At 30.3% G+C, this 18,537-nt stretch overlaps 1 protein-coding gene across 2 annotated transcripts in view; it reads right to left on the minus strand.

Moving 5' to 3' along the window:
• Nucleotides 1-18,537, minus strand: part of KLHL1 (kelch like family member 1) — a 340,901-nt gene that overhangs the window by 186,481 nt on the left and 135,883 nt on the right. For both annotated transcript variants that reach the window (XM_054586413.1, XM_054586412.1), the window contains one exon: nucleotides 3,733-3,929. In XM_054586413.1, the coding sequence (XP_054442388.1) occupies nucleotides 3,733-3,929 (197 nt within the window). The remainder of the gene's footprint in view (nucleotides 1-3,732; nucleotides 3,930-18,537) is intronic.

Consider the following 18,537-nt stretch of genomic DNA (forward strand, 5'->3'; position numbering starts at 1 on the left):
CCTGAAAAAGTATCCAAGGAGCAATGGGAATTAATTTATGTATTGCAAAGTACTAGATACTTTGTGGGACCAAGATAAATTACAGTGGAAAGCTTTTCCCTGTCACAGAAGAGTTTGCAATAGAATTATAAAGACCAGTCACAAAGACATTAAAAAAAATAACTAATTGTGCAATATAAGGGAGTTTATGATGATATTACATAACCTTCAGAAGATGAATATGGAAGTTCAAATGAGACAAAAGATGCTATGAAAAGATATAAGGTATTCTTCTTTTGTTCATGGATGAATTTAATTTGAAAACTGAAGTGTCATTTAAAATTAGATACCAGAGACTGCAGACAAAAGAAATACCATGAGTAAAGTACAAGTAAAGGAAATTCATAGCACACATTTAGAAGGGGTAAAGTTCTATTTTTTTTTTTTTGAGGAAATATGTCCAGATAGTGGTTGAGAAGCTATGTGTGGAAGACTTTGCTTATCAAAATATTTATTGAACTAATGTTTTAATTTGGGTTATGTGTTGAAGACATTGCTGGACTAGGAAGACAAGCTACTTTATGTTCTGTGTAGGAAAGACTATGAGTAGAAAATTGGAAACCTAAACAGCTATTATATAGAACTGTGAATGTGAAAGTTAAGGAACTTTCTACTTACAACCTCAACCTTCATTTTAATGTGAATTCTCAGAAACACTCCACAGAGGCACTACATTCCTTAAGAACCTCTAGAAGGCTCCTATCAACTTTCTCAGTCTACAGCGTGAAGAAAATCAGTTTCAAGGTCTGCCTTAGAAGCTATTTCAACCTCCTATTTGTCCACATATCTGTCGGCCGCTGTGTGTGGAGATTAATGGTTCCCTCTTCTTTTCTACTTTCCATTTCTTGCATGAATACCTTTTATTAGAAAATTCTAACAGAACCATAAGGAGAGAGGATTTTTGGGAAATGAAATCCAGAGTCTCCTCCAAAAGCAAAGGCTGACCTTGGAGGGAAGTGGCACTAATGATCAGTGGAAAGAGATAAACCAGAAGACAAAGAAAGATCAGAGGACTAAAGTTGACATTGGACTTTTCATCCATCTTCACATAAAGCAGATCAACTCTAACATTTTTCTTTCATATATTTATTTTGAACAGAATATTATACTACTAAAATAAAAAAACAACAAAAAACAAAATACTGAAATACAACTGTTTTAGACACAAGTTCATTCTGTTGAATACATGAAGACAGCTATTTTCATGCCCTACGTTACTCATCTACAAGCACCCATACTTTTGCCCAACTTCTCTTCAAATGAAATGATGATAAAATATTTACTATTCTTGTTATTCTCCTCTGTTTCTGCTGGTCATTCTCTAATGTTTTTTAAATGTGATGCACAGAATTAAACACAGGTCTCATAATGAAATATGGCTAATAGAGGGTGGGGGGCTATTTCCTCCAATTATTTTGTTGTTACTGTATGTCTATACAGCTAAAATTTAAATGTTTTAGAATCAGTCTGCTTAATATTGAGCTTGCAATAAAAATTTTTCAGCATTTTGCACATGAACTACTGTAGCTAGGTTACCTTCCCTAAAAAGGTTTCAGAATCATTTACACAAAAATCAATAGCTAAAATGAAATCAATGAATGAAATTTCCAAAGGAAAGCTAGAGAATACTATAAATAGCAAATACATATAGACAAGAAGTTAAGGTCTAGATTTTGAAGGTCAACTTCATATCTAAAAAATCTTAGCAATAAAATTAGAAATTCAAACAAAAATAAATGTTACTTGTGAAATAAACAAATAACAAATAATTAGAACAAATAAAGAAGATAATTTAGCCCTGGAGGTAAGAGGAAAACTGGGATAATGTGCTATTAAAGCAGTTCACAAGAAAGAAAAATCATAGCACAATAGATTTGCTCTCAAATCACAGATTGGATAGATTTGATGAGGACATATGCGTGTTTAAACAAGGATCAGAAACAAAGACAACTAACTAATCAGTAAATTTTCTTCACTAAAATAGTCACCCATGAATATCTAGAGAATACTGGAGTTTTATGCTTCTAAAAGAATTTGAAATCATTTAAGTTTCAACAGACATGACATAATGTATAATTCGCTTATACTTTAAAAAATAAGTTAAAATTGCATTGTTTAGAATGTTGAGTTTCTTAGCTAGAACTCTTCTTTGTTTCTGTTTTAGATACATTTTATTATAAGGTGAACATTTTAAAGTGCCTAAAGAAAAAATATTATTACTATTGTGTGGCAAATTGAAGAACAGTCTATGCAGCTGCAAGAAAAACATTTTTATTACCCATTTAGTAATTTCAAACTAGACCAGAAGGGACCATTACCCCTGTGGATATGGAGGCGTGTTGTTCTTCGGCTTAGCTAGGCCAGGAGCTCCTAATGGTAAGGAAATGTGCATAATTAAATGACTGTTGTTAGACTTTGATATTTTAGTTGATGAAGTATGTTTATTGATTTCATATGGGTTATATGATTTCAGTAATAGTACTCTGCCCTGTCACGAAATATTTTGAAAGAATTTGACAATAGAACTACAAAGCATGTGTCTCCTTCTTTGTGTTTCTATATTTTCATTTAATTTTTTAATCTGCTTAAATGACGAAAGAAGAAAATTAAAATAACATTGAAATTCTAAAAAAAGGAAGATTTTTAAATAACTGAATATCATTAGTGGTTTGAAAAAGTGTTTAATCTCAAAATAATATTTCTTAAATAAATACCAACTATAAGGCCTGATGAGCTATCTCATATAAATTCTCTTGAGTTAGAAAGGGAAAGTTATATACTTTATAATATTAATCAAATCATTAATAATGTTAATAATAGTAACAATAGCAAAAATGGCTAGCATTTTATATAGTGTTTGCTACGTGCCAGGGACTGCATTGTGTTTTTAAGATGATGGGTATAAAACTGTTGTAATTGATTACTTTTTTCTAGAATAAAAATAATGTAAAAAATTCACACCTTAAAGTTCACATATTTAAGGCATATAATTCAAAGGATTTTTAGTCTCTCTATACAGGTATTAAAATACATATATATGTATGCATATGTATATACATACATACATACATGCACTCTGTCCTCTCAATGTAAAAAGAGAGAGGAAGAAAATTCTCTGGTGTCTCTTTTTATAAAGTCACTAACCCACTGTGAGCACCCCATCTTCATAACCTCATCTAAGTCTAACTACCTCCCATAGCCCTATCTCCAAATACCATCACATGGTGGGTAGGACTTCAACATTAAATTTTGGCTGATACAACTCAGACCAGAGTGGAGAGGTTGTAAGAAAAATGCAAAAGAAACATTTTTATGGCATTTTAGCTCTTTAAATGCAAAAGAAGTCTATTATGCCTTCTAGCTCTCTAACAGAAAAAAGAGAGGAAGAAGGGATAGCTGTGAAAGTGGATGTATAAAGATTGATATGCCAGGAGCAGTTAGGAAAAATTCTTTTAAACAACTTTTAAAATCCAAAATAGTCAATATCTGCACTTATATGACCTATAAAAGATAAGCAAAGCCATAATAAAGTCCATTATGTAATATTTGACATTGTGTCTTATAATAAATATATGCCAAGCATACAAAATTTATATTAAACTTTAAAAAGTTGTTCTGTGCAATGACAGTAATTATTTTAACCTCTAACAATATGGCTATGTATCTATTGTTAAAAATATTAAATTTCCTTACCATTGTGTAGCTGTGAGCCACCTTCATTAATTCAATGCACCCTTGAGCATCTGCAAATGCTCGGATTCCTAAACAGTTGGATGGATGCAAGAGCTTCATCAGGAAATGGCAGCACACTTCTACCACCTGGGGAAGCTGAAGAAGACACGCTGCAGCAAGAAGGTTTTCAATGGTGTCTTCTTTTAATTCCAAGCAACCTAAACATTAAGTGAAGAGGATTATGAAACTCTGTTTACAGTATGATATGGCATGTACTATTGTATTACTCCATCTGCTAGAAATAATTTGAACCTAAATTGATAATCAAGAAATATATAACTCCATAAAAGCCAGTAATTGTTTTAAGCACTGTGATTTTTAAATTAAAGTTAAAATATATCAGTTTCAAGTGTACAATATAGTTATTCAATATTTATATTCCTAATGAAGTGATCACCATTATAAATATAGTAACCATTATGGCTGAGTAATATGAAGTTACTATGATATTCCTTATGCTGTACATTAAATCCTGGTGACTTATTTTATGTCTGGAAGTTTGTACCTTTTATTCCCCTTCATAGTTTTCACCCCTTCGCCTTAACTCTGGAAGCCATCCATTCGTTCTGTATATCTATGAATTTCCTTACATTTTATTTTGTTCGTTTTATTTTTTTAGAATCCATATATAAATGAAATAATACTGTATCTGTGCTTCTCTGTCTGACTTATTTCACTTAGAATAAAACCCTCTAGATCCATCCATATTGTGCCAAAATTCACGATTTCATTTTTTAGGGCTGAGTAATATTTCATTTTATGTGTATACCACATCTTCTTTATCGATTCATCTACCAGTGAAAACCTAGGTTGCTTCCATATTTTGGTTATTGCAAATAATGCTGCAGTGAACATAGGGTTGCATATATCTTTTCCAATTAGTGTTTTCATTTTCTTCAAATAAATATCCAGAAATGAAATTGTTGGGTTTTGTGACATCTATATTTTTAATTTGTTGGGAAAATTCCACACTGTTTTCCATAGTGGTTACAACAATTTACAATCCCACCAACATGCACAAAATCCCCCTTTTTCTTCACACCCTTAAGAATATTTGTTACTTGTTTTCTTTTTGATAATAGCCAATCTGATAGGTGTGAAGTAATATCTCATTGTGGTGTTAATTTGCATTTCCATGATAATTAGTGATCTCAAGATCACAGAGACTGTAAGTCTTCTGTATGTCTTCTCTGGAAAAATATTAAGTTCCTCTGTTCATTTTTACTTCACGTAATATTCAAAATCATCTTCTACATAAAAATGCAGTTTCAACTGAAATATCTGTATTCCCCTCAGCAGAAATTATGGTTTTTCCTTGGTTTGTAAATTGAAAATAGCAAGAGCAAGAAATGTTTCACAGTACACATGTACTAGCTTAAGAGAGCATAGGTTTACTAAACTTCTGACTATATATATGTATATAAAAAATGTATGTGGATAATTCACATATGAGTCTATATATATTTTACATATACATGTTGCATGTTAATATTGTATTTATTTCATTGTATCACTGTTTATAATTTTATATAATTTTTCTTTCCTTTAGATCAATTAACCTCAAAAAATGAGCTCTTCAGTTTTTTCCCTAATAACTTGAATAATTAATTGGAGGATGGAACTTTATGGAATGTTTATACAATTCACTTATGAAAAATTCTGGGCTTAATTGTCTGGGATTAGAATTTGGCAACAACAGATTTTTAATAGTTTTAGTCTCATTCAGGTTTTCTATCAGAATTGAGATTTTCTAAGCCATGCATTCTCATAAATTGTTTTATCTTAGATTTTGTGGCGCAGACTGCTAATCTTCACTAGAAATATCTTCATCACTTTTTCTGGCCAGAACACATGTTAATGTCATGACACATGTCAATGGACTATGACAAGAGGGATGTGTGATACTACCATGCCAAAGCATTTTTCATGTAAGTGTGGGTCCTTCATGTTCTCCTTCTCTTACCTGCTAATTAAAGATGACATAAAACCCTAGTGGATGGAAGATACACAGTAAGTAGGCATGGATTCCTAAATCACTGCTTCAAATGATGAGCTTCATAGAGTAATATTCAATATTTAAACTAATCATGTTCAAATAGTAAACTCTACCTATGTTATATGTGAGTATGATTAATTTAAACATTGAGTATTCCTATATATAGTATTGTATTATATGAATTATATTTATAGTACATAGTATTTTTATATATTTATACTTTTTAGGTTCTTTCAGCCTAATTTAGTATAAACTGAAAAATTTTAATTACTTTATATCTGTACTTATGTGAAAAATTTAATACCATATGTTTATTTTTGCCTTTTGTCATTTTTAATTAGTTAATTTCACCAATTTTTAAGTGGATTGTCTAATTGACTAATCATTTCAGAGAATTACCTTTTTGGTTCTTATTAATGGATACTATAAAGTAATGATAATGAACATGAGTTCTATTCAGAGTAAAATTATTTAATCTTTATTGTTTAGAAATTATCACCTTACTGAATATAAAATTATAGCTTTTTTAAAAATTGAAATGGTTCTTCTTTTCCACCTTTGCTTCCTCAATTTTCTCTTAAAGACAATTTCTAATATCTATATATTGAGTCATATAGTTTGTTCCTCAGTGTAATTTTTTTATGTCTTCCATTCACTATTTCTGTCTCCTGAATATTTTATTTTGTTTAAACTTGACATTTTAAACTTTAATAACTTTTATTTTTAATTCTAAGAATTCTCTCCATGAGAATTATTTGTACTAGAAAGTTTATAATATTTTCATATTATAAACCTTTAAATTCAGGAATATTTCTTTGGTATAGCAATATACTTTTTAATCCTACTTATCAAAGATTTAAATAACTTTTAATTCTAAATGCTCTACTTATGAGAGTTATTCATTTCACAGAATTTTAAATTAGTTCATAAACATCAACATATTTAAAGACTGAGTTTTAAAAATGTTTTTATTACTGACTTATTTATACTATTCTGCCCTTATATAACATTATCACATTCAGTTTTAACTATATTAATACAAAATAAGTATCTATGATCTCAGTTTAATAGGAAATTTTGAGAATTTTAGGTGCCCTTCTGATAAAATTAGGTTTTATCCAACTTTTTGGGTCTTCTAAATTTGAGGTTTGAATTATCCAAACCAGCTTTGTTTATATATTTCTTTTTGTTTTTGCCTCAGAAAACCTACATTGCAGTTTCTAATATTTAAGATAGTGATTAGGCCTTACTTAAAAGGGATATTTTATTTCATTTGTGAACTTGGAAGAAAAGCTACTCTAAAATTAAAACTCAAGTGTAAATCTATGAGGAAATAAAATATTTCAGAATATCCTTATTATTAATATACTGCCATCTAATTAAACTTTTAAAATTTACTCTTGGAATTTATTTTTATATTCTGTGATGCTGCTATAATTTTTTTCTTAGTTTTCACCTTTGTTCATCAAGAACATTTCTATGGCATGTTAGAGAAGTTGTGTACTTTCAAAAATTTATCTTTCAAGGACAAAATATTTATTAAGAAAGACCTTATAAATGGAATGCCTTTATTTTTTCTACATCAAACTTTCTATTTTGAATTACTTTGTTTTATCCTACAGTAAACTGCAAGAATAGTGCAATAAGCATCCCTAATAACTTTTACCTAGTTTTACCAAGTATTACCCTTTGGCCATGTTTGTGTGTGTGTGTTTATGCTATAGCTGTGGAACAATTTGATAGTTACATTCAATCATCATATTTCACTCCTAAATGCTTCAGCATGTATCTCTAAGAGCAACAACATTCTCCTCCTGATGCAATGTAATTATCATACTCATGACTCTGATACATTGTAACTGTTGTAATGCAAATTTCCCCAATTACCCAGATAATATGCTTTATAGGTTCTGTATTTTAATTCAGGATCTAATCAAATTCACACATTACATTTACTTGTTATGTCCCTATAATCTCCTTTAATCAAGAAAATTTTGTCATTCATAACAATTGTATTAGTGAAGAAGTGAAGACTCCAGACTAGTTTTTTTGCTTGTTTGTTTTTCATAGGATTCCTCAATTTGGATTAGTTCTATTATTTTTTCATGATTAGACTTAGTCAAGACATTTCTTGGAGGGGCAGCAAGGAGGTGATGTGATGCGAAACATTTTTCAGTGCCTCACAAAGGGAGGCTCCTGAAGGTCAGCGTGTTCCATTGTTGATAGTTTAAGGTTGGTATTTTGTTTAAGGGAACACATGCCAGAGTGCTTCATTTTAAAGAAGCTGTTTTCTTTCTAACTAGTAAGTAATTTATGGGTGAGGGATAACTTTGTTTTCAAACATGGCATTTCACCCATAATTTAACATGTTTAATAGATAGAGTATTACGTTTCATTTATGAGTTACACCAAAAGAATAAGGCAGCAAAAGAATCTAAAACATGCTTCCAAGGGTAGCAAGGGATTTGATGAAAAAATTCAGGTAAAGTGAAAACAGTAAATTGAAAGGAACAGTAAAAGGGAGTGAAATTAAAATACTTTTTGTTATATATTAATCTCTAATGAAACTAGCTACTTAAAGTTTAGTTTTGGTATAAAAGAGGGACACTGTTGCTAGTATTAGAAATAGTTAAACTTCCAAGATTTTAATAAATCTCCAGGGCCCTATTGTTCAGATATTATCAACTAGGGGGAAATCGAGTATTGTAGGTAAATTCAGCAGAGGAGACATTTGCCTCTGCAATAATATAAATTGTAATGAAAAACTTTGAGGTGTTTGTTATATTTCACATTATCAGTAACATTATTATTCATATTAATGTCTAATGAAATCATTATCTAAAGTTAAAGGATTAATACCAGGTCAAATGATTTTAAAATTAATTATATCTGTACAATTATCGATATATGTATGTATCAATAATTCTACCAGTTATAGAAATCAATATTTTGTATCCATTTTAGAGGATTTATGAAATGTGTATCTATACTCATAAAAATAAAAAATTAACAAATAGAGAAGATAATATAAATACATTAAAATATGTTATTTATAATTCATTATCTGTATACCAATGACATATATATTTTGGGACAATGGGATGGAAGATGCAATATTGTTAAAATTTCAATTCACCCCAAATTAAGCTACAGATTTATCATAATCATATTTAAAATCCCAGCAGACTTATTATAGAAATTGCAAAACTTATTCTAAAATTCATATGTAAATGCAAGGGACCTAAGATAACCAAGATTTTTTGTAAAAGAGTAAAGTGTGAGTAATAACATTCCCAGACTTTAAGACTTATTGCAAAGCTATAGTACTTACTATTGATTGGCATTAGTCTTAACCTACAGATATAGAGCAATGAAAAAAAAAAAGAGTCCAGAAATAGAATCATTTATATAGATAATGAGAGTTTACAAAGGCACACAAGGAATTCAGTTGAGGAAAAATCAATGAAAAGTGCTGGTACAGTCAGATATCCATGTATAAAACTTTATGTTTTAATTCATACCCCATACAATATATAAAACTTATTCAAAATGGACCCTAGTCCTAAATGTAAAACCTAAAATTATAAATCATTTATAAGAACATATTTAAGAAAATCTTTGCAGCTTTACATGAATCAACTATTTGTAGATACAACATGGAACATATAATTCTCAAGAAAGAAATGTTGGGCTTTATTAAAAAACTGCAAATTACAATATTAATGGAAAAAAAGATAACCATAAACGGAAAATGTGTCTGATAGAGTACTTGTGTCTAAAATACAAAACAAACAAACAAACACACCTTTTCATAATAAAAAGTAAAAACAGGTGATTGAAACAGACATTTTACAAAACAAGATATATGGGTGGAAAATGATCAACATCATTAGTGTTAAGAAAATGCAAGTTAAAAGCACACATATCACTACACACTGGTACTAATGGTGAAAAATGTGAAATGGTACAATCAATTTGGAAAATAGTTTTTCAATTTTACCACTCAGATGACTTAGATATCCCACTCCTAAATATTCACCCAAGAGAAATAAAAGGGTATGCTTATACAAAGCCTTGTACATGAATGTTTATAACAGATTTATTTTGTACTGATCAAACACTGAAAGTAACCCAAACGTTCATTAACAAGCGAATGGACAAACCAGTTGTAGTATATATGCTTAATAAAAAAGAAAGAATTGATATATGCATCATCATAATTAAATATGCTGAGCATGAAATAATTATGCTGAAATGCCTGAGTGTGGAGTCAAGGTGAGAAGAGGCAACACAATGGATCATAAAAGGGCATAGAAAGTATCTGGGGGAATGGATATATTCACCATCCTGATTGTGGTGATGGTTTTTTTGATGTATAGATATGTCAAAATATCAAGTTGTGTGTATGCACAGTTTATTGTGCATCCATTTATTAAACAATAATATTTTAAAGAGAGTGCTCACATACTAACAAAGAAAATTTGAGTTGACTAATACCTATAAATGTTGTCTGAGGGTTTAATTTAAACATTATTCACAATAGCATGAAGACAGGATATAATTTAAGAAAATGTGAATGATGTGTTAATCATTTTTCTTAAAGTTCATAATATACAGAACATATTGCAGTTATGGCAACTTTACATACACTACTATCATGACCATTATATTGTTATAATATTATTATATGTGTAAACCTAATTTATGAAACTGTGTGTGTGTGCATCTCTATCTTTATCTTCTCAGGTTAACACTTGAAAAGTGATTTAGAGATATTATGGCAGTGTGATAAGCTATAGGATATGCAGAAACAAATATTTATTCAGTCCAAATTTAAATACTGGGTCTATTCTTGTATGTCATAATAATTTAGATAATATTTTAACATGGTTTCTCTTTACCCTTTCCCATAAAAAAAGGAAGTAAAACTTTGGACTTTTCATAGTTTATCTGTATATTAATTTTTAAAAATTATATTGGTAACTTGGTAACTTGGTATATTGGTAACTTGGGTGCAAATTTTAAAGCAATAAGCATTGTTTGTTTCAAAGAGTTTCAAATATTATATATTTTTTTCAGTCTGGAATATATCCAATAAAAGGCTGCATTTGTAAAAGCCAGAAGGCACAAATGGAATATTAGTGAGTGTTGAGCTTGAATGAACACAATCTGAGCTACCTCATGCATGATATATTTCTTCATAGTTATAACCTGGTCATTTCTCTGACAGACTTAGATGGAAAAAGCCAAAAATAGGCCAAGTATTTGACTTAAAAGTGAACCCCTCAAGAAGGACATGAATGCTGTTAATGGAAAATAAAGTAATTCTTTACTTTGATTCAAAGTAACTTCCAAGGCATAATGTTCTCAAATGGCTTTAGGTGCCATACAGAACTGAAGCAAAAATACCTTGTGCCTAGGTGACACTTTGGACTTAAGGAGCCTGCGAATATCGTACCATAAAACCTGAGAAAATTTTCTCACATAAAAAGGAACTATTTATTCTCTTGACAAATCCAGAGGTATGCTGTCTCCAGAAATGATTTACTGAAAGATTCAGCACATCATCAGGAAACAGCCATCTCCTTATGTGACTTGCTGCTTCCCTCACGCCTGCCCCGGCATCAAGCTTCAGATTCAGACGGCAAACATTCTCAGAGGAGAAACTATTCCTTTGTGTATATTTCTTTTATGTCAGTGAAGAAATCTTTACTAAAAGTTTCCCCAAAGTCTTTTCTCTATGTTTCCTTGGAAAAAAAAATTATATCATGATGAGCTCAATAATTACCATGGGCTAAAACTCCATTGATTGATTTTAACCCTATAGAAATTAGAATTATAAAATTAGAGCAACCCTCCCTTGAGTCAGCTGGGAGAATAAAAGGGGAATGACTTTTGAGTAGGATGCCTCCAATGTGTGCTACATTTATCTATAGTCTCATCACTTTAAGTAAATGCTAAAGCAACTGAGTGTTCAAAACATGTAGCAGTAGACTTAAACTGTGGTTTTCTATATAATAATATAGTTAAATTTACACTGAATTAGAATGAAAACATGTAAAATAGAATGGAGAGGGAAAAGTGATATTATAGAATGCTGCAAATTTATGCTATTCAGTTTTTTAGTAGACAAGTAATATCATGTTAACAATTCTGATATATAACCGTATTTCTTTATAAATTCAGTTACACTGAAAAAAGAATGCATTTTATTAGATAGGTGCAAAAACTGTCTATAAAATCCATAAAGTTAAATATGTTTTCTTTTGTTCTATTATCTATCTATCTATGCTCTATCTATATTTGATGGAAAGATAAAGAAATAATCTCATTGCTACACTAGAAATTAAAACAAAATTATTATATTAGTAACTCATAGGGAAATCAAAATAAGATTTTTTTCTTCTAATACTTTTAGATTTATAGAAAAATTGAAAGATTGTACAGACTTTTCATATAGCACACACCTGTTTTTCCCAGCTATTAATATTTTATGATATTAATACATATGATATGGTACATATGTTAAATTAATGAACAATATTGTTTTATTTTTATTAACTAAAGTTCATACTCTACTCACATTCGTTAGATTTTTTTTTTGCCTAATATTCTTTTTATGTTCCAGGATCCCATGCAAGATACCACATTTTTAAAAAAAAAATTTTGACCACTTATTTATACATTTTTATTTGGAAATGTTTGTATCAGTACAGTGAAACTAAATTTTAAAAGACACTGGATGTCTTTAGTTTGGATATCATTAGTTTATTATATTATAAAAGAGATATGGAAATTATTTACATGGTGAAAGATTTCAGTACTTCAACAGAATGGGCTACATCATGTGATGCCATTTCAATAGTGAGTTATTTCAGTCTACATACTTCCTAAGAATGTCACCATCTCTAATTCAGAAATAATCCTTGTCATCTAGAACTACTTTGGCGCCCTCATATTCTGGAAGAAGAACTTTATCTCCAACTTTCATGCTAACTGGTTGAATCTCTCTGCCCTTTCCTCTGGAACCCGATCCAACAGGTACTATAGTTGCTTGCAGTACTTTTCCTTGAGATTTTTCTGGAAGCACAATGCCTCCTTTGGTTACAGTTTCTGCAGCACACCTTTCAACCGATACTCAGTCAAAGAGGGGAAGAAACTTTCTAAATGCCTGTCCTGCCATGACTCCAGCCGCTGCAGCTTGCAAGCTAGGATACCACATTTTTTGTTTAGTCATTACATCTCTTCAGGCTCCCCTTAGCTTTGACGATTTCTTGGGTTTTCCTTGTTTTTGATGACTGACAGATTTGAAGAGCATTGGTTAAGTATTTCATGAAATGCCCCCCAGTTGGGATTTGTCTAATTATAATTATTTGGGATTATGGACTTCTGTTTTCATCACATCTAATCCAGGGTACATGCTAACAACATGATTTACCACTGTTGATGTTGATTTTGATCACTTAGTGGATATAATATTTGCCAGGTTTCTTCCCTGTAAAATAAGTCTTTTACTCCCCCTTTCCAAGCGGTGCTCTCTGGAAGTCCTGGTGAACAGCTACACTCAAGGAGTAGGAAGTTAGGCTCTCTCTCCTTGAGGGCAAATTAATTATATTATTGATTTGGAATTCCACATGGTAGATTTTTATATTCTTTGTCATTTATTTACTTATTCAAAAATTATTTATAGTAATAAATTCACAAAACTTTTAAGCATTTCAAAAACTAGAGAGTTAAAATAATTTGGTTTGCCTCATTTTATTATTTTTATAAGGCTTCCATGTCTTTATAACATTTACCCCCCCAAAAGTGATTTTAACTGCAATTTAGAGATTTATTGCCATCAAATCATTCCTTATTCTAACACGTGCCACACAGCCAGCACCCTGCATGTTTCCACACCCCCCTCTTTCTCTCTCTCACATTTGAAAGAAAATCCTGGGTGTCCTCTACAAATTATAGTAAAAACTGTTTTAAGACACAAAATGATAAGCTATACCTGGAGAATTTGATAATCTTAGGGTTTATTAACTAATAAATAATGTTTTAAATGCCTTCCAGATACAAGAAAAACACAGTTTATGTTTTTTGAGCACTAAATATATCTCAGAGCTCAAGGGCTCACTGTTAGAAAAGTCAGGAAAATATCTAGTTAAAAAAGTAAGTGCAATGGCAAAGGCCATAATTTCACCATTGCTACCGGCTCCCCCTTTCTTTAGTAGGTGCACTGGGTGTCGGGTCAGAACCAAAACATCCATAGTTCTCATCTATTTAGACGGACAACAGAGTGGGAGAGAGGACTAAGGGAGCTAAATTTCAATGGCAAAAATATAATAAAGATTATATATTAAAAAAATAAAAAACATTAGTTTAAAAAAATGTTTTAAATCTACTATTTTTACAAAGCCTTCATTTGGAAAGAAAAAGAAAGTACTGAGTAAAAATCTTGACACGTTTATGTACAGGTGTTTACATTTCTTGATTTTAGCAATAACATATATCCTTTATTTTCAGGGTATTATAAATTACATTGTAATTTATAACTCTCACCCTAATAAGCTGTATTTTCACTCCTGGTACCTGTTATAGAGATTAAAACAGACTCAGTCAATACTCTAGGATATTTTGGTTCTGAGAAAAATAAAACAATAAATATGATCAACTCATGTTTATATAAGTTTTCCAAGCATCCACTCTAAGTTACATAATTTGGCAAGCTGTATATCTGAACTACCACATATATGTTAATTTTCCCATTACAGAATTAAATACTTTAGGATAGATACATTTAGGTGGGACATGTACTCTTAGATTCAGCATAGATAATACTATTTCTTTTAAATTAACGTAACCTGAACCCTATTAAGTTTGATCCCTTGATTTAATAGTCTGTTCTTTAGCACGTTATATTATTAGTAATCTGTGTGTCTGGACAATATCATCTGAACTAAAATCAGACGAAAAACACTTTTGCAATGTGTTATTATATGTACTTTTGGCATATTAGTGAGGATGCGTGAAGTACATCATATTGTGTCTTACAACTATTCAAGTATTCAGTAACATTTTATTCAAATTTTAGAAACCATTTTTTCTCAAATTTTAGTATCAGAAACCTGTGTTGTTATTGTTAAGGAAAATACTTCTTTTTACAACAAATGATTATGCTTCTTTCTTTGCTCTGATGACTGGGAAGCTAAAACATATTGGTAAGTCATTTCTAGGAATACAAACAGAATCTAAGACATTTAATTATGGTGCAAATCATATCATGAGTGTTGTGAATTTGAATTGGAATGCCCCTTTTAGGTCTTTTATAGTTGGATTTCAAAGCTTCATACACCTTGGATACTTAGAAACAAAGCAAAGTCTTAATCCTGTGACTTTTGTAAATGACCTTTTGTATTTTTCTTTATGTTCTACTTCAATCAGGAAAATAGAGAAGGGATTGGAAGGGATTGAAAGGGATAATTATAAAGGAATACTACTTCTCACTGGGCCGATTTTACAGCCCCAGTGTGGAGGTGAGTGTTCTCGTAGAACTAGTTTGAATAAAGTTATCAACAAAGTTCCTTCATCTTAGGTTGCTTAAGTATTTTATGCACTGCCTTGAGTTGTTGTGATGTTGAAAAAAAAGTCAACAATTTTGATAAATTATTCTGTTCAGGTTGGGAGTTCTATCATTTTACTGTTGAATGTGGACATTTTATCCACTTGTATATTCTAGGGCTTTAAAGTTTCCAGATTATTTGGTTTTAGGCTTATTTGGTGGATGGGGATTAATAGATCTTTTTTTGAGCATTACGTTGACTCTCAAAATATACTTAATAGTTTACTTTATTCTTTTTCTGCTATCATTATAAGTCATTTTGAGAGATTACCACTTTCATTTTTGGACTCTAAGAATTCATATTTTTTCTTGAAATCTGCACATCTAACAATCCATATTCATAATCAATATTTCTTAGCCCCAATGAACTGAAAGCACAATAGTTATGAGGTGTTATTGAAGAATTATATATTTAATTCTCCAATATATAGAAAATCTTTTCCCTAAATTCTAACCTAGCATATCCAGTTATATCATATTATTAATACTTCATTTTCCCTATTTTATGTATTGTATTATAAAGCAATTTCATAAAATGCACATTCAAATTAAATAAATATTAAAGAATCAAGTCAGTACTTGAGGTCCTAAATAGTTTCTTTTAACTTAAATTGATTAATAAGATAATAGTTTGTAAACAAAAATCAAAATTATACTATTATATAATTTTGGGATTAGTCAAATTTACCTACTACTCAAAAATGCTCATTAAATACATGAAAATAATTAATGACATATATTTCTAAGTATTCTTTACATTTTACAATTCTTACAAGAGTGACTTCCACTGCTATTCTTTAAAAATTCTTTATCACTGATTGTTTTTCTTCTACATGACTCTTTCCTCTCACTACTCTAACATTTCTCCAGAGAAGAAGAAAAGATGGAGTAGGAAACATAAAACAGACTTGTATGAATGACAATTGACTGGAATATTTTGTCTAGTTGGGGAATGCTAGAGGAGTACAATACAATGGACCCAAGAATTAAATTCAAGCTCACAGTTTAAAGGAGTCAGGGATCAATGTATTCTTTTAGGGTATCATGAGCATGCAATCTACTCTTGCTGAAATGGTTTTCCTTGTTGGGTAGCCATAAGCATCCTTTATCTGAGGAAGAAAAGGCATTTAAAATTAAGTGCTGAGTTCTCTTTATGAATTTCCTTTCTCAAGCATGAAAGGGAAGTAAACTCAACAGGGCAAAGTGGTGATTTATAGAAGTCCAGGAAGGGTGTAGTGACAAAAGTTGTTTTGTTTCCTTGTTTTTGTTGCTTAAGGTTTTTTTTTTCCCACATGCTATTTGAAAATAAAATAGCATCAACTTATTAAATTTGAAGTGGAAACTATTGAAAATTATTTAGTATTTTAAGGTATGTATTATTTAGAAACATAAAGGTGCTGCTTCACTATTCCCAACTGCTAGATAATGCTGAGTATTGTGAACAACTGAGCTGCGTGTGAAACATCTTGAAAATGTTAAATATTAAATGTTTAGTATTTTTATGTGTTATTATTTAGATAAAAATAATAAAACGAAATTGTACTTAAAATTGTAAAGTTATGAAGTTGTGAATATTCAAGCTTCAGGATAATTTTAAATAGTGCTATCATCAATCAGAAATAATTCTTTATTTAAATAGCATCTGTATACTGTCCTCAGGTTATTCATGACTTGTGTAAAAGAAAATTAATTGTAAGAAAAGTTTAGATTTGATGGCAGTTGGTATTATGCCAATGGAAGGTCATATTTTTCACTTAATGTGGCAATAACTGAAGTACATATAAGCAACATTACCTCTCATATTAAACAGACAGAAATTTTATTAACTTCAGAGCTAATTGAAAGGACATTGAAATGTCATTGATAAAACTGAATCATGGTTTCACATCAGAGAAATTTTGTTGATCTCTTTATTAAAGTGTTTTCATTTCTGTATAAGATAATAAGACTTGACTAATTGCTCAATATGGTGTTTTCATTTCTGTTTAAGACAATAAGACTTGACTAACTCTTCAGTGTTGCATGCAGACATATTAACATGCACATGTTTCTTGTTAAAAATAGTGGAAAGGTATTGGTATGATGGAAATATGTAGCAGATTATTTTATTTTTATTTTTACTTCTGTCTTTACTAAATAATTTTGACATCTTATGAAAATTATTAAATCAGTGCTCTAATTAATAGGTAGTAATAATATATGAAATATATAAAACCAGTCTTTAAACACTGCATTTGTTAAATAGAAAACAGAATTTTCACATCTAGTAAAAGACCTAAGTTTAAAACTAATATTCTGTTAATGTGCTTACATAATTCATGTCACCTGAATTAAGCCAGCAATAAAAACTAAAAAGTAATTTACTTTTAATTACAATAAAAAATCCTGAAGGGACTTTAGAATATTCAGTCCGGGCTGAATATATTGATGTATACTTTTAATATTAAAGCAGAACTTTAAACATTTGTGCTCCTATTGCAAGCACTTATTTCATTCAGACATTTGACAGTAAGCAGAAGCTATCCTAACATTTCTTAACATGAACTAAGTCTTTAATTAATTTCACTCAACTATTTTTTTTAAAACAAGGAAGTTTATGCTTCAGTGTGATTAAAGAGTTGCTTACTATTTGGCAGTTTAATTTTCTACCCCTCCTCTTAATACCACTGCTATGGACAGCTTCCTTTATTTAAACCTTGTCCTTATCAGTTCTCTACAGGACCTGACACTTTGTTAGTAACCCTGTAATCCCATCTCCCATATTTGTCTGAACTCTTTCCTAACACATCAATGAACACAGTATATATTTAAGTATGTCAGGATAATAGGCACTACATGAGATAAGTCAGAAGGAAATTTTTATAAGCTCAAAAACAACTTCAAAATACAATGAACCTCAGAGAATCCTTTCAAATATATTAAATTTCCTCTTTTATTTTCATAATATAATCATCAATTAGGTTAGAGCTGAAATACATATAGACACAAAATCAATATTGTAGCCTTCTAAATTTGTTTTATACCATTCTCTAATGAGAAAATATTAAGCTGCACACATCAAAAGTAGGTTTATACCCTCTGTACACCTGTCAAAAAACAAAGGATAGTAAACCCCAAATTGGAAAGTCCCTTAAAGGCAGAGAATATGTGTAATCAGGAT

The sequence above is a fragment of the Pteronotus mesoamericanus genome, unplaced genomic scaffold, assembly GCF_021234165.1.
Source record: "Pteronotus mesoamericanus isolate MK-2021 breed Mesoamerican mustached bat unplaced genomic scaffold, CSHL_Meso_final contig_94, whole genome shotgun sequence".
Classification (NCBI taxonomy): domain Eukaryota; kingdom Metazoa; phylum Chordata; class Mammalia; order Chiroptera; family Mormoopidae; genus Pteronotus; species Pteronotus mesoamericanus.